The sequence below is a fragment of the Thamnophis elegans genome, chromosome 4 (assembly GCF_009769535.1).
Source record: "Thamnophis elegans isolate rThaEle1 chromosome 4, rThaEle1.pri, whole genome shotgun sequence".
In the NCBI taxonomy this organism is placed as follows: Eukaryota; Metazoa; Chordata; class Lepidosauria; order Squamata; family Colubridae; genus Thamnophis; species Thamnophis elegans.
Genome location: NC_045544.1, coordinates 123,903,912 through 123,921,433, shown reverse-complemented (window position 1 = coordinate 123,921,433; position 17,522 = coordinate 123,903,912). Strand labels below are relative to the sequence as shown.

Below are 17,522 nucleotides of genomic sequence, written 5' to 3'. Positions count from 1 at the left end.
CCACAGAACCTGTCCCTAGAGGCTCATAACTAATTCTGTCTCAAAGGAACCCAGTTTTGGCTTGAATAGATTTATTTTTATACAAACTATAATGAACATTCAAATTAGGCATAGTTGGCCTATAAATTGAAGGCTGCAGAAAGGCATTTAATTTCTCTCTTCAATGCAGAAAGGATTTTAACTTCCTGATAATCAGTTTCTGCATCAACACACACCTGAGTCAGAAAACAATTACATCAGACAGGAATCAGTTAAATACTAGGATGTGTTCTGTTGCAAAGTTAAAGTCTTTATTAGAATTTTTTTATCAGTATCATTTTTTTATATTACAGTTTTGTAGATGAATCAAGTAAAATGGGAGTCAGAGAAGCTCCTATTTTTGCATAGGCCTCAGCTGCAAGTCACACATTAGGTGAAAACATATTTGATTTTGGCAGACCATGTATATAAACATAGCTGATTTACCACTCTGTAAGAATGCGACAACTATAAGATGGAAGACCCACTTAAAGATTATACCAAAATTAAAAACTGAGAATGACATATTTGAGTATCTTCCCCCACCCCCCGCACTGATCAGCCAGATAACCCTAGAAAACTCATGAACTGTTATTTAACAGTGCTGAAATATATAGCGGAGTGAGTATGAAAGATCTATTTATCTTAAATGGCTACATGTTTTTGGCAGGGAAATTCATGGATGAAAAGTCCATATAAAATGCAATGTGTATCCTTCAGAGGCAAACAAAAACACATGGATGTCCTCTTTTATTCAGAAATGTTTATAATAAAAATGAACAACACACTTTTGAAGTGAAACACTAGATCTTCTTAGTTGTTGGAAAATCTTATCTTGCAGCAGAAATGCAAGGAATAAAGGCTAATTTAACAGAGACTCCTCAAGAAATTAACTTTCTTTCCTCCAGGAAATAAAGGCTATTTCCTCCTTCAAAGTCCATTTTTCAGCCACATAACTCCATTTTATATACTTAAGTCTCTCGGGAGAAGATCTGCTTACAGACATAAGTTGATGAAGAAATGTCACTTTGGAGCAATAGCACAGGAATTAAGAGTTACATAATGCTGACACTTTTCCCTGAAACCCTGCACAGCAGTTATACAAGAAAGTTTGAAATCAACTTTCATTTGATTTGGATCCAGCAATGATATTCCATGGAACTGTTATGGCCATATCAACAATGCCACAATAAAGTCCAAAAGAGCAGAAAAACCCTCTTGTTCAATTCAGTTTCAGTTCAATGCTAGCTGGCTATTAACTACAGTAGCAGAGCAAGACCATCATCTCTTCATTACAAAGGTGGTTTCCTTCCTGTCATCTTTCTCTTCTTCCTCGGAAGTCTCATCTTCACTGGTCTGCTGTTTGGGGGAATGATCAGAATCCGCAGCTGTAAAAAGCAAGTATAAGAGAAAAGAAGGTCTGGTTAAAGTAATGAAAGTTTAATATACTGGCATTCATTATCATCAGAACCAAGCAGAATTTTACATTCAAAAGCGGACTGCATCTGAAAGGAAATGCTATTCTTTTTATGCTAGTTAGCATGATGGTGTAAGATGATTATGCCATCCTGGGGGCAGCAGTGACTTGGGCACACTTTCACTACCTTGTTAACAATTTAGGCTTCTGCATTTTTAACTTTGATTTTACTTGTAAGTTTTTACTTGTTCTTAATTCTGTTTTAATCTGTTTTTATTCACTTGTTTACGTGGTTTTATTATGTTGCTATAAACTACCCAGAATCACTTATTTAAGATGGGAAGAGTAGAAATTTAATACATAATAATGTAAAAATACTGGAAACCTCTGCAGACTTCTTAGAGATCTAGTCCACAGTCTTCCTCAAATTGGATTAGTCTTTCTTCCTCAAGTTGGCAGGCTTGGATGTAATCAATCTCTCTCTTTTAGGCTGACCTCAAGCTTACAACTTTTTGAGTTACCTGCATGTTCATCCTTTTGCTCAACTTTATTTTTCTTTGCCAGCAATTTCTTTTCTTTCAATTTCTGACTGCAAAAAAAGAAAAAGAGAAATTAAATACTGATTAAATGGGCAACTTGTTTTAAACTTTGCAGTTTTTACTCCAATTTTAGTAAAGATGTAAGGTTCAAATATAACCTTTAATTTGCAAACAAATTCCTATTTAATTGAAATAATTGAAAATAGCTCTTAAATGTTTTCTCTTCCATATCTTCTACTCTGGCTCAAAATCCAAAATATTGGGTTTATCTTATTCATCTTATTCTTTACATGATGCTGGACCAGGAAAGCTGGGCTATAAATGAACTGCTGTTTCCAGCAGCTTGCAAAGACCTGTGGCCACCCACAGGTAAATATATGAATTGCATCACATAATTTGTATCATCTCTTTTAAATGAAAGCATAATGTAAATTTCAGTCCTTTCAGCCACATATTTTCCCATTGTGCCATCGGTATATTATGTCCAAAGTTCTTAGCTCATTTCATCATTATCTGCCACTTCTTTCACTTCAATTTCATGATCATCATCTGTAACAACTTCTGTTTTATGCTGTTCAATTCAAACATCTTATCTACCTTAAATCTTTCTCTTTAACTGCATATAAAACCATTGAAAAATAAATCCTTCTGTAGTCAATTGACTTCTTGATTTTGTCTTATTTTCACCTTGCTCTTGTAACAACTCTCACTAGGTTAATTATCTCACTTTGCCAGCTCTTTCCTATAAATTGCTTTTTGGACTGAGACTGATAGAGGCATTTTCAGACACAATTTGGATTTATCTCTATTCCACATTCTCAATAAGGCACTTCTATTATAGTGATTTTTAAAAGCTGCATTAAATTTAACTTTATTGTATCACAGAAATCCATGCTATCAAAATCTTCAGCCATGCCTTTCTCTGTCAGAATTCTCTTTTTTCTCTCAGCATCATCCACTCTTTCATCCAAAATAGGAGAAGATTGCAAAATACCATTTTGAATCAGTCAGTCCCAATTCTCCTTGTTCCTTTGCATCTTCCAACACTTTATATTTAATCCTTGCCTTTTTCCCTTAAAAACTAAGATGTATCTTTTTGCCATTGCTTAAATGGCATATCAGTTGTCCAAATAGGTATTAAAACAAGAACATTATTCTAAGCAACACTCATTTTATCACAGAAATTCTTGGCAATAATAACAGTAATTTCTCTCATCTTAGCATATCCTTTTTAATTTCATTTATGTTTTAACATAATTGTTTTGAAATAACATACAATTCATACTAAACCCCAAATGTAGTATTTTACCTTTGCCTCAATTTTAAAACAGTATTTTCATCAAATCTTTTGTTCTTAAATCCTCATTTTTTTTTTGCTAGCATCTTCATTTTCATACTAATTTAAGTGAAGGAGATGGGCCAAGTTTAATTTTGAACTTAAGAAACTCATATTCCTGGTCAAAAATAAAGAAAAGACAAGCATGATATAAGGCTCATGATATAACCCTCAATTAGGGCAATGTAGAAACTAATAAGACAGCACGACATCCAATTTAGTTATTAAATTTATTAAATGGAAAAATTAAATTGGAATTAAAAACAGTTTTGCTATGGCTAATACAGAGGCCCTTTAGAGTTTCTGTATCAGCCACCACCTTACCGCTTCTTTCTACGTTTGGCTGTCTGTTCTTCTGCAACCATCTTATTCGTTTCAAGCTTCTTCTGATATTCTTCATCTAATTTTTGCTAAGAGAAATAGATGCAATACATTAAATCTGAAATTATAAACAATTCAATGTAAGTATATTTATACAATTTACCAAAAAAAATCATATTTCAAAAAAAGCCACCTTATTTACCATAATGCTACCTGGATTTGCATAAAGTATCTTTGAATATACGAATATTATTTATTTATGTCCTGGTTCTGGACTTCCCAGACACATAGCTGGAAGTATTGGGAATAGAACACTGCATGTGTTATATAACAACATAGCCATCAAAAAAATAAGGAACTATATTTTTCTGCACACTCAGAAGATAAGTACTCAGGAAACAATCAGCTTGTAAATATAAGTTTTGTACATTTTGAAGGGAAGGGAAAATGGGCTAAAAAGGAAAAAATCAGTAAAGATGGGAAGAAAAGAGCAAACAAAAGAAAATGAGAGAGAGAGAAAACGTACAAATGCCTGCATCAGTATTTAATACTTGGTTCTTGGAGCAGATCGAAGAGGGAAGGGGAGAGAGGGGAGAAAGTAGACCTCTTTGTAGTTTACATAGCAGCAAGGATTCTCGAGGTAATCAATATCAAAGCTTTTGAGGAAAAGTTATTTTACCTTCTCAGCCATGGCATCCATAAAATCTTGTCTCTGATATTCCCGCCGCCGAAGATGTCGATAGACATGAAATTCCCCACTTCCAGCCCCAGCACTGGAACCTGTCGAAAAAGAAAAGGTAAAAATATATAGGGCTGAAGCAAAATATTCCATCTCAATCTCCAACAGTTTAAGGGTCCCAAACAGCTAAGTTAAGTAAAGTCTCTCTTTAAATCTTTGGAAAGTTGTTACCATTTAGAAGAAACAAGTTGGATCCGAAACAGTGAAAATTATTTCATTCCACATAACTTACCCCAAATCTAACTGCCAAGAATTTGTGATGTGGTTTCACACCATTTGGACATAGGAAATAAAACAACTCAAAATTCAGGAGGAAAAAAAATTAATATCCTGGCTAGGCTCACTTGTATGATCACTCTACTTGCAAGGCCCCACTACCAATGGTAAATGTTCCCATGTTCATTGTCACCTACAGTGATCCCCATGGCAACTCAAAAAAAAATAAATTACATATGATATATGACATATTATGAATTTGAAATTACTTAAGAGACTGAATAAAACAGTCATGTGAACCTTATGACCTTTTCACATGAGATTTTCTATGAAGCATATGCTACTTTATGAAAAATTAAATACAAATGGAGATATGAGTTATTTTTCATTTTCCTAATACCAGCTCAGAATGAACTTATGTGGTCATTTAGAAAACTGTTCCCTCCTTTCACTGCTCTACCTTTCTTATACCTCTAGCTAAAAAGGGCAAATGTGATGAGTTATGTTCCTAAGTTTGTTGTAATTACACTCTTTGTCTTGACAAGGCTGTTAATATTCCCAGGAGGAATGGAAAAAGTTTTAAATTTGTTACAAGTAGAAGACTGTGCATTACATAATGTAAACTCACATGTTTTATAAATTATTTTACATAACTTATCCTAAATATGTTAGATATGAAGATCAATTACGTGAAGCATTGAAGTAAATCATGCAAAGCAAAGCCCCAGTCATCTTATTCAGCAAATGCCTTTGGTTATGCACAGTGCAGGCATTTCTTATCATCTATGCCATAAGAGTTACTTTACCTTTGCTTTTAAGTAAAAGGCAAGATTTTGAGAAAGCAGCACCTTGTTAAAATCACACTACAAATTAACATCCCTGGCCATCAAAATCTCAGATTTTCTCTGCAATATCTCACAACAAACAGAGGTATAAGTCATTCTTCAAAATCTCTTCATTTACAGTTATAAAATTGAAACATTGTTTAAGAATCAGGGGATTCATAGTTGTAAGTATCTAACTACAATAATATCCATGGATCAGAGAAATTTGGTGAGTTTATACAATACAATAGCAGAGTTGGAAGGGACCTTGGAGGTCTTCTAGTCCAACCCCCTGCCTAGGCAGGAAACCCTATACCATTTCAGACAAATGGCTATCCAACATCTTCTTAAAGATTGCCAGTGTTGGGCATTCACAACTTCTGGAGGCAAACTGTTCCACTGATTAATTGTTCTAACTGTCAGGAAATTTCTCCTCAGTTCCAAATTGCTTCTCTCCTTGATTAATTTCCACCCATTGCTTCTTGTTCTACCCTCAGGTGCCTTGGAGAATAGTTTGACTACCTCTTCTTTGTGGCAGCCCCTCAGATATTGGAACACTGCTATCATGTCTCCCCTAGTCCTTCTTTCTATTAAACTAGACATACCCAGTTCCTGCAACCGTTCTTCATATGTTTTAGTCTGCAGTCCCCTAATCATCTTTGTTGCTCTTCTCTGCACCCTTTCTAAAGTCTCCACATCTTTTCTACATCATGGCGATCAAAACCAATGCAGTATTCAAAGTGTGGCCTTACCAAGGCATTATAAAGTGCTATTAACACTTCACTTGATCTTCATTCTATCCCTCTGTTTATGCAGCCTAGAACTGTGTTGGCTTTTTTGGCAGCACATGGCTGGCTCATATTTAAATTGTTGTCCACTAGGATTCCAAGATCCCTCTCAGTGTTACTACTATTGAGCAAGGTACCATTTATACTGTACCTGTGCAATTTGTTAAGTTTGTTAAGGCTAATAACAAAGTACAAAATGAGTCCAAAAGCTGCCTGTGAAACAAGTTTCAAACATTTCTTTGACACCATAAATAAACTCCTGTTTTTTCTCCTTTTCTCTAGAAATAATGAACAAAACCCAAGAAACTACCTAAACATACACACCCCTCCCCACAACTTACCCATAACATCTCTGACAAATTCTGGAGGTGCCCGGGGTGCCCATTCATTCAGCTTTTCAGGAATTGGAACTGTTTTATCCTGCAGTGAAAAATAAGCAATATTTTGATGCTTCAGAAGGAAGTAATTATTTAGAGCTATTTAATTGCATACATATCCAACAGTGGAGAGAAATCACGACTGATTTAACCCATGTAGAAATTCCATGCTTGACTATACGTTGCGGATCCAAACTATCATTATATTGAAGGTATAAACATCAGACTGCCTTGATAGATCCAATCCTATATTCCACCAACCAGTAGCGAAATGAGCAGGATCAGTGACACTAATCTTCATGCTGAGGAAGGGGAAGACTTTAACTCTTCTGCTCAGAGACGTAATATAAGTTTTCTGAAGGAGAGGATGCCACCACAAACTTGAGAAAAAAAACCGGGACCAATCTCCCTCTTCAGCCCTCTTTAGTTCTATGATTGTAACAAGGACCCACGCTGGGGGAATTAAAGCAGCCAGATCTCATTTGTCAATCTCCAAAAAGCTGGGGAGAACCAAGGGTAGGTAGCCACGCCCACCAACACATACCCCGCCCCCTCACCGGATTCCTCATTAGCCTCTCTAGCTTGAGGCGCTGCTCCTCTGCGGCACTCCGGGGAATGACCAGCGGCTGCGGCTCCTTCCGGAGCCGAGGGGGCCGCGTCGGCTCCGCCGCCATCCTACTCCCAAGTTTCCCTCTCCCTTGTGCAAAAGGCCGCGGCCCCGACCGATGACGTCACGGAGGGCGACGGTCACACAGACTCGGTCTGGAGGCGGAAGAAGGCGGGGATAGTGATGTTCCCGCCTCTTCCCCCTACAACTCTTCCTTTTATAGGAAGAGCGATCCATTACTTTCTTTAATATTAATGAGGGCGGGAAACCTGAGGAGACGTGTCTCTCCTGAAGCGAATGGAAAGCGGCTCTGTCCGAATGGGTTTCCCAGGATTCCTCGCGGCTGTTGTGGTTTCTCCTAGTTCTGTTTATTGTAAGCGTCTGTCATCTTATTTATAGGTATGACAACGAGGACGCTAATAATTGCATTTGGGAATAATTCAACCAGCTTCTAAATATTTCCCTGTTCAGTAAACACACTTGTCCACGTAGAATTGTTATATTTCTCGCGGGTCTAATGTACATTTTATTCGTTTATTTACTTACTGAATTTGTTCGCTTGACAGAAGCTTTAAAATTGGTTAAGACGAGTTCCGGTGGTTTTCAGATACGAGAATCATTATGTTAACAATATGTCTGTGTAGCTGCCTACCACACGGGCAGCAATAGCTATTGACTTAGAAGAACAGGCAGAAAAGATTTAGCATTTAAAGTTTAAATCTCGAGTGAGTTCTTGTGCTTTTTATTGTGGTGAACTGCAGTAGGCAAATATGTGATATCACACTCTGTATGATTTTAGACCTATTTAGTCTGCAATGAGTTGAGTTTTCTGCAGAATAAGCAAAACCAAATCCTAGAAAATTCGAAGTGGAAAGCCTTCATTTATAATTGTGAAAGGTACAAACTCTGCCACAGGTCTTTTTTTTTAAAGCATATATTTTAGAGTGCTTGCTCCAGTTTCCAAAATAATACCTTTGAATAAACATTCAAAAAGATGTTTCACGCAGTTTGTCAGGTATTTATTTGGATGTGGGCATATCAGTCCCTGTTTCTTTAGGTATTTATTTTGTGTATACAGTAAGTGTGGGAATAACAGGAATTTATTTAATAACTACTCAGTAGGTACATGTCTTATCTACAAGGAAACTAAATTGGTTACTCTGGCACATGCATCTCTGGAATGATCTTTCCCATCATTGCATGACCTTGAATGATCTACGCTGAAATCAGGGCCAGTTTCATCAACAAATCATTTCTTGTTTTGTGCAACAGCTGTCTGCACATTATAGCCACATCCTCATCATGTGTCAGAAAGTAGAGCAACAGTGGATAATACAATTTGTACAATCCTTCAGTTTAGCCCTGAAGAAGAGAATGAATAATACAATACAATATCAGAGTTGGAAGGGACCTTGGAGGTGTTCTAGTCCAAACCCCTGCCTAGGAAGGAAACCCTATACTGTTTTAGACAGATGGCTATCCAATATCTTAAAGACTTCCAGTGTTGGGGCATTCACAACTTCTGGAGGCAAGCTGTTCCACTGATTAATTGTTCTAATTGTCAGGAAATTTCTCCTCAGTTCTAAGTTGCTTCTCTCCTTGATTAGTTTCCACCCATTGCTTCTTGTTCTACCCTCAGGTGCCCTGGAAAATAGTTTAACTCCCTCTTCTTTGTGGCAGCCCCTGAGATATTGGAACACTGCTATCGTATCTCCCCTAGTCCTTCTTTCTATTAAACTAGACATACCCAATTCCTGCAACTGTTCTTCATATGTTTTAGTCTGCAGTCCCCTAATCATCTTTGTTGCTCTTCTCTGCACTCTTTCTAGAGTCTCCACATCTTTTCTACATCGTGGTGACCATGGTGAATGAAAAAGGTGAGGCTGCCCCAGTTTTGTATGAGATAATTTTTTTGTCAGACTTTTGGATTCTGTTATTATGCCCTGTAAAGTGCATATCTAATGTCCGTTTCCTGGCCTTGAAGGGATGGCATAAAGGCCATACAAAATAGAAATGTCTAGGACCTACACAGAATTTAATCTAGTCTTGGTATGTCTTTGCCTGGTAAAATGTAGACTGAGATAGATACCAAGATATCCTTGCTCCTTTTTTATTTTGTCTTAAAATCCTCTTGCCAAAACTATACAAACTGAAGTTCTGAAAACCACGCCGGTACCAGATTTACAGTAGGGAGAAAGAGCAACAGATTCTAGTGCAATCCTTTGTAGCTGTTATTGCACACCACATTTGATCTTGTTTAACTTGCATGGGTTACGTGGCTGAGGAATTCTGGAAGTTGAAGTTCAACCATTGCCCAGATTGCCTGCTGTCTTGCTGCAACCTTGCTAAAAACAGGACTGATTCTACTGTACTATAAAAGGGGACAGACAGAACAGTTACATTATGTCTTTTTATTAAAAGTATGAAGGACTGAAATTACATAATTTACAGAGGTGAAGAAGCTTCTTGGATGAGAAGCAAAACGTCTTCAAAGAAAAACCAGAAAGTCCAGTTGTGTCTTGAAAAAGCACCTTTGGGACAACCGTGACCTGGATGGCTAAGAATCTCCATATTTACATAATTTACAATCCTACTTTCCCCCCATGAGATGGCACTAGTGCATTTCTACAATATTCAGCAGTTATTTTAATTTGTTCTGAAAACAGTCCCTTTATTTTGTGACCATTTAGATCTTAAGAAAAACCAGTGTATTTATTCTATTTAATCTATTTCTTAATGCAAATGACCCTTTTGCAATAAATACAAGAGAGAAAAATCAGGAGTCTGGTAACAACTTTTCTGATTAACAAAATTTTGTTTAAAAACAAGCTCATGAAAGCTTTCAATTTGTGAATTAGAAAAGGAACGACCAGACCACTTAACATATGCCATAGATATCTCCTCCTATAGTAGAGAATAAAAGATAGGCTAAATAGAGTCATTTAAGTCCCATATCAGTTTCAGTACTGGCAATGTAGAAACTTTATTCTCTTAATTTAGTTGAGAAATTATTGTATTTTTCCAGTTTTATAAGTTGTTATTTTGTTGTTTATAAAAACATCTGGGGAAGAAGGTAGAATGTGTACAAGTTGTGCTCAGTAGATGCCACTCCAAATATTTCTAATAATTTCCAAGAGATTTTGATCAAAATTAACAAATGTGTACAAAGTTTAATAAGGGTTCTTGTGAATGTGTCCATAGTGCACTGATTTAATAACTGCGGTGATTCACTTAACAAATGTGGCAAGAAAATGGGGCAAAATTCATTTAACAAATTTCTCACATCATAAATTCTGGGTTTGATTGTGGTCTTTAATCGAGGACTACCTGTATCCAGTTTAAAGAATCAGATTCTAATGATTAAGGTACTGATTTTGTTCCCACAAATTTGCTACCCAAAATTAACTAATATGCTGTATTAGACTAGTTTTATGGTTTAGTGAATCACAGATATTATCTAGGTCTGTTTCAAGTGGCAAGTAGGCTTGGCATAGTTCTGCACAGGGCTTTGGGTCTGACTCATCTATCTATGCCTGAACTATGGAATGAGTGTTGTTACAGTTGACTACACAAATCAAAAGACTAATAAAACTTATCAGACCTTTAAAATATTTTAATTTTAAAATAAGATTTCAAAATAGTAAAACTTTAAAAATAACCATTTTCAATATATTCTTCAGATCTTGAAAGTATCCTTGCTATTGCCTCTTTGTTCCTACGATTATTGGATTAGTTCCAGTGGTGGGTTTCAAAATTTTTTAGAACCTCTTCTGTAGATGTGGCCTGTTTTGTGGGAGTGGCTTGGTGGTCATGTGACTGGGTGGGAGTGGTTTGGCAGTCATGTGACCGGGTGGGCATGGCCAACTTGCAAAATGTGGTGAAACTCTCTTAACAACGCTCTTGCTTAGCAACCAAAATGTTGGCTCAGAAACTCTGGCATTTGAAGCATGCAGGTCTTAAAGCTGTCAAGTTACAAGACCCTTGCACCCTAACCCTTTAGAAAAAAAAAACCCCAGGGCTGTGCAAACTTGATAGTTTTAAGACTTGTGGACTTCAACTCCCAAAATTCATTCATTCATTCATTCATTCATTCATTCATTCATTCATTCATACATACATACATACATACACACACACACACACACACACACAAATGTTTATGACTCACCAGCATCTGCATCTATAGATAAAAGTAGGCCAATAAAATGTACATTCATTTCACTGTCTCCCATCTATGATCCAGCTAGAAGTATTCATCCATCTACGATTTTTTTCCACATTTAAAATGACCTTCATCTTGACAATATTCATGTTACATTTAGCATAAGATAGGTAGTTGAGATTGCATATCAAACATTTTGTATATCATCTTAAAACATGCTCACTAAATATCGGAATTCCATATATCAAATAGAAAATTCTTTTTCCTATAAAAAAAATTGTACTGAGAAAATGGAATTAATTCATTGCATCATATTGTTCTTACCTTGATATGTACTTTAAAAAATATTAAGATGAATGATAATCTAACTAGTTTCCTCCTCTTGCTTTTTTAATGTTATCACATTTCAGAACCTAAAAAGCCTCCAGTATTTGATGTACCTCTTAAACCACTCACAATAGATGAAGGCAAGATCCTGCAACTTGCTTGTCATGTAGTTGGATCACAGCCCATTAAGATCCAGTGGCTCAAAGCTGGGAGAGAGCTTAGATCAGTGTTTCTCAATCTTGGCAACTTGAAGATGTCTGGACTTCAACTCCCAGAATTACGCAGCCAGCGAATCAAGTTGTCAAGGTTGAGAAACACTGCTTAGATCCTCTGATAAATGCAGCTTCAGGTTGGCAAATGGAACAGCTCCTTAGATCCAAGCAGTTACTAAAACTGATTCTGTGGAATATGTGTGCAAAGCCTCAAATGCAGCTGGAAGTGATTCTTCTAAATCAAAAGTGGCAATGAAAGGTACAGTTAAATTGAATATTTAGAGAAAACAATTCAAAGGCTTGATCTCCATCGCTCGCTCGCTGTTTCGCATGCCCAGATTGCCTCATCACCACTCTGGCTACCTACGTCCATCCTCGCCCGGCAGCTGCAGCGACGTTGTCCAGACAAAATGGCTTGGAAGTGAAGGGTCCTCGGAGCCCTGCCTAAGCAGTGGCAGGGCCCTCTCATAGCCAGGCTCTTCCCTCTCGCTCTTCATCTTGATGATGTCGCTGCAGCTGCCAGGCGCGGATGGACGGAGGTAGCCAGAGTGGCACCGAAGCGGTCCGGGCAGGTAAAACAGCGAGCGAGCGATGGAGGATCAGGCAGCCTGATCCTCGCTCGCTTGCTCGCTCGCCGGGAGGTGCGGATAGGACCGCAAAGTCCAGTGGAGGCAGGAAGGATCTCGGCACTCCGGGAAGCCACGAAAGCAACTGGGGAGCGCCGAGAACCTTCCTGCTGGACTTTGCGCTCTTCTCCATGCGCTCATTGTGACTGCAATAATGTCCAGAAGTGGTTTTTGGGGCCTGGGCTTCCAGCTCGACAGCCCCCGCTGCTTCTGGACGTCTATTGTAGTCACGAGGACTGCGCAAAGAGTGCAAAGTCCAGTGGAGGCAGGAATGCAAAAATGACACCTACTACTCCCTTGCAAGGGAGCGAAGGAAATCACCTGGGTCTCTGCTCCCCGCCTCACCTGTCTGGAGCCGCCAAAAGCTTTAGAGTCTGGCGGCGGTGCTGGTTTCCCGCCACTTCTGCATCTCTGAAAGGCGACTCCGCATTCTCCCTTTCCTTCGCCCCTCCTCCCTTCAAAAGCTGTGAGGCACTTTCTTAGTGCCGGTTGCCCAGCTGGCATGGCCCCGCGTGAGTACCTCCTCCTCCTTCCCCCTCCCCAAAGGCTCTTCTCCTTTCCGGAGCTCAGCGGGAGCCAGGTACAAGGGATGGGAGGCTGCTTCTGAAACCACACCTAGGGAGGTGGAAAACCAGTGGGGGGGCGCCCTGGAATGCCCCTGTGCTTTGCTGGCGGCCATGCCTCCTAGGCAAGTGCAGGGAGGCCCTAGAAGGCTGGCCGCGCCGCACAAGCTACCACATGCCAGCGGTGACGGAACGGGCGGGAGAAGCGATCAAGGGGAGCGGGGCAGGTGCTCTGTGAGGAACCTCTTCAAACCGGGTCGGTAGATTTGTGGAACCTCTTCTACTGAAGAGGTTAGAACCGGCAGAAACACACCCCCGATTAATTCCCAAGATTATTGTGTGTCCTTTAATGTCCATTTACATTTTTAATTGTATGTTTAATGCATGTGATTAAAGCCTTTATTTTCAACTCCCAACCTAAAAGGAAAAAAGCTGAACCATTATTTTTCCAGATCCTTTACAAGTTTGTAAATAAAATTTATTCTACTGCACATTAAAACTTTTTCACAGTTTTTAAAAAATTGTATTTACAAATTAACATTCAGTTTGCAGCTTTTGGAGGACTTTCCCCCCTTTGTTTTAATTGGCACAGAAAAAATTAAAATCCATAACTTTTTCATTACCTAGTTAGTACCACCAAATGATTCTTCATTATGGAGAACATAGGTGATTGATACAAGCTTCAATAACATTGTTTGTCATGAGATAATTACACAAATGACATAAATTATGAAATCATGGTAACTATGAAAGTCACCATTGATTCCTTGAGTACATTTTTTTTAAAAGAATCTGAAAATTAAGTCTGCATTTAAAATCTCCCCTTGTATTATATTATATTCCATGTATGAGTCTTTTATATTTTTATTTAGAGGAGAAAATATGGACTTTGCTCTAAAAATCATGACTTTTTTTAGTATTGTGATGCTCAAGAAGCATCATTTTTATCAGTGTTTTTAAAAAGAGAAATACATTCTTAGTAAATTGTTTTTCCAAATTTTCCTATGAAAGCAAAGGCTAAGAAATACAATAGTGTTAAAAATCAAATTAATTTGGTTTATTTTAGGCCAAAGTTGCAGAACCTATAGCCTTCCAGATGTTATTGAATTAAAATTCCCAACATCCCTCACAGATTTCATTCCAGCTCCAACAATAAATCTCAGTTCTTCAAATACTCCATTCTCAGGAATTTGCTTACAACTGAAGTTCACAGGGAGTGTACAATATAAAACCTATATGAAAAAACTCACAACATACATTTTGTATCTGAGCATGTTTAACTTTTCTGTCTAGCTGTTTGCCAGTGACAACTTTGTTTGAACATTCAGGGCATAAATTTACTAGCTTTGCAATTAGGTCTAGCAGTCTTAGGCAGTCTCTTGAACCTTTTAATTTGTGAACTATTAACAGTGACTTAGTCTGCAATACAAAAAAATACTGTATTGAATATAGTGCTTAGTCAAAAAACATTGCACTAGTTATGTTCTGAATGAATGTTCTCTACTATGATTTGAAAAGAATTTCAGTGTTAAGAACAAGTCTTAGGGCAGCATAGTGATTTCCTCCCCATGACCAATTTCTATTCCTTGGCAATTCAAATGGTTGCAGAGTTTATATGTTGCAACTCAAGTGGATGCAGTTTTCTGGTTTATTTTCTGTATTTTATAAAATATTTTTTTACATTACATTTTGCCTTTAAACTTTTTTCCTAATACTTTAGTGAGTTTGACATTGAAGTATTATATTAATACAGAACTGTGTAATCATTTTCATGTAAATCAATCAGGAAAATTCTGTAAACTAGCGAACTATAGATTTATTGGAAAATAGCTACATTTTTCCATCTCTTTGTTACAAGCAAATTTCATTCTTTAAGATTAAGTGATGGAATACATCAGGAGCTTCCAAAATATATCTAAAATATCAAACTGATTTTTTTTCCTATGGCTCTCAGTTCATAGAATTTCAGAGCTCCGTGCCGGTTTTTTTTTTGTTTTTTTTTGAAGAGTATATTTCAAAGTTTTTCATGTAAACTCATTATTTTTCAGTTCAGTTCAAAAGATGTTTAGGGATTCTTTTTTAATTGAAACGACTGCCATTTCATTAATGCCAAATTAAAATTAAAAGGCAGTGTTATGCACTTACCAACTTTACATTTTTCTTCAAATCATATAGAAAATACAATAACGAAAGTTACTCAAATTAAGTTGCAACTGAATGCTTTCACAAGATACTGAAGAGATGTTACTAAAGGGAAGTTACATGCTACAAAAGAGAAGCTGCCCATTTTCAATATGATTATAGTGAAGATCAATTCTTTTAAATCATATTTAATGCAAATGCTAGATTGTTATCAGCAAACAGAAACTTATAAAGAACTTTAAGCAACATGTGGCTTTGTTGTGGGATAATAGATTGTTATCTGTCCAGAAATAACATCTGTACCAATTGTAAAACCAGAAGCCTTCAGATCCTCTTTCCCCCAATCAATATGAATTTCAATAAGTGGGAAAAAAATTGTAACATGTCTTGTGAAGTACAGTATTGCAAAGTAAGAGTAAACTATCTGAAGTGGAATCAAGATATTAACTATAATCCATCAACACTGAAAGGCAATAAGTGGTGCTGATTTTTTGAGAGGTGTTACTTTTCATACACACTTGATGTAGATAGACCTCTGTTCTTACAGCAGGTTAGGCAGCAACTACACTTCAGACACTTACCATTTTGTTTGCAAAAATGTAAAATACGGGATGAGTATACGATTAAAAAAAATGAACAGAGCAAACAATTTACAGGATGTATACAAGAAAATCACTTTTGCTAGTCATTCCATTCCATTCCATTCCATTGGCCTCAAAGTTCACATCTCGACATTGCTGATTATAGGGCAATATGAAGTCTTAGCAACAATTATCTACAATTGCCCAGCTTCAGTTCACTTTTTAAATCAACATTTCCTGGTTCTAATTTTCTGATTTCATCCAAATTCAGGAAGCCAAAATAGAAAAAAAAAAAAAAAAAAACAAACAAGTGAAATGACCTGACTCCATGCAGATGCAGTTTTTTCCCCATAATTCTAGATTGTGCTCCTGGACCCAAGTAAAAGAGAAAGATTGTGTTTCACTCTGAAGTTTTGTAGATGTATGGTGACCACCACTGTACCTCTTCAGGAATAGGAAGGACTATCTTTACTTTTTATTATGAAAGAATGTGAGAAGGTATTGTACACATATTCACAGGCCTGGAGAAAAGCAATAATAGATGCAATATAGAAGTAGCCAACAAGGAGATGAAGACCTCAACAAGCTTTTCAATTCTCCAAAATTGCTGATCCAAGTGAGAGGCATACACTGAAAACCACCCCATCAGCGAAGTCAGTAGAAAGAGTATTGGTTTTCAACTGCTCTGGTTCTGTTGCGTGAACCTTCACTTTCATGGTAATCTTCTGTGCCAACAGCAGCCGAATCAAACAACCGCTCTGTGCTGTTACTTCGGCTTCGGGCATTCAGAGTCCCTTCCATCCTATGGTAAAGTGAATGGCTGGCTGAGGAAGAAGAGGAAGATGTAGTGCCCTCTGATGGAGATGCTGGCTGGAAAGTGACTGGAACGAAGCTGGAAAAGTAATGTTGAGACTGGAGGTCATTTCTGCAAGCAGGCTGCTGGGAAGCTACTGCTGGAGATTGAGCGAGCTCTGAATGGAAGAAGAAAAAAAAAGGCTATTGAATCTAGCTTTTTTCTGTTCTATGAATATTCCAACTACTACATACTTTCCCAACATTTACAATCAGCTACATTTTCATATGAATTGTTTCATTTATTTCTATTAGTTTTTATACTATGGTTTCTTCTTGAATTTATTTATTTAAAGAGGTCCCTACTTCTTAAAACTAAATAATCTGATATCCAGTTTAACAGAAATCCAACTTAAATTTAAATGCACTAACATTCTTTAAGCAAGAACACAATTACTTGCTGGGTCTACCCAGCAAGCTTCCAGTAAATAAAGGTTACAATGATTGCTATTGTTTCTTTCCATCCACAGTGGGATTTCATTGCAATATTAAAACCTACAATACATTTAAATCAGATGCCAATAAACTAATAGATTAGATACCAATGAAATACAAAGCAATATTAATTAGGCAAGTTCATTAAAATTGGGATAAATTGCTTTTGTGTTTTGAGTTTCAATTTGTTGATATATTGCAGTATGCAAATCTCCTCTCAAGGCTTTTAATACTTACCAACTCCCATTTTGCTAGTATTTTTAGTAAAACAAATAAAAATTAAGTTTTGGCTAAAGTTGGAAAATTGAGGGGAAGAGGTACCTATTAAAAGTGGATGGAATTTATTTATACCATGTTTATAAGGGGTATGGTGGCCTAGAGGTTAAGATGCTGGATTGTCGACGGGAAGGTAGGCAGGGTGAACTACTTACTGTTCCTGC

At 37.2% G+C, this 17,522-nt stretch overlaps 2 protein-coding genes across 4 annotated transcripts in view; both read right to left on the bottom strand.

The window, feature by feature from the left end:
* Positions 1-268: 268 nt before the first annotated feature.
* PRKRIP1 (PRKR interacting protein 1) lies at positions 269-7,304 on the bottom strand. Its single transcript, XM_032216819.1, has 6 exons — positions 7,133-7,304; positions 6,540-6,618; positions 4,311-4,411; positions 3,635-3,720; positions 1,957-2,024; positions 269-1,406 (listed from the first exon to the last, which is right to left on the bottom strand). The coding sequence occupies exons 1-6, from the start codon at positions 7,247-7,249 to the stop codon at positions 1,300-1,302; spliced, it is 558 nt and encodes a 185-aa protein (XP_032072710.1). The 5' UTR covers positions 7,250-7,304; the 3' UTR covers positions 269-1,299.
* Positions 7,305-14,107: 6,803 nt separating this feature from the next.
* The window catches only part of SH2B2 (SH2B adaptor protein 2), a 70,700-nt gene continuing 67,285 nt past the window's right edge, over positions 14,108-17,522 (bottom strand). For all 3 annotated transcript variants that reach the window (XM_032216392.1, XM_032216391.1, XM_032216393.1), the window contains one exon: positions 14,108-16,766. In XM_032216392.1, coding sequence (XP_032072283.1) covers positions 16,450-16,766 — 317 coding nt within the window. In that variant the 3' untranslated portion in view covers positions 14,108-16,449. The remainder of the gene's footprint in view (positions 16,767-17,522) is intronic.

Excerpts from the sequence above, each read along its gene's own strand:
- PRKRIP1 (XM_032216819.1), bottom strand. The coding sequence starts at position 7,249 with ATGGCGGCGGAGCCGACGCGGCCCCCTCGGCTCCGGAAGGAGCCGCAG. Across the intron at positions 6,619-7,132 it reads AGAGGCTAATGAGGAATCCG|GATAAAACAGTTCCAATTCC; the intron begins GTGAGGGGGCGG and ends TTTTCACTGCAG. Across the intron at positions 2,025-3,634 it reads GCCAAACGTAGAAAGAAGCG|TCAGAAATTGAAAGAAAAGA; the intron begins GTAAGGTGGTGG and ends CTTTTTTTGCAG.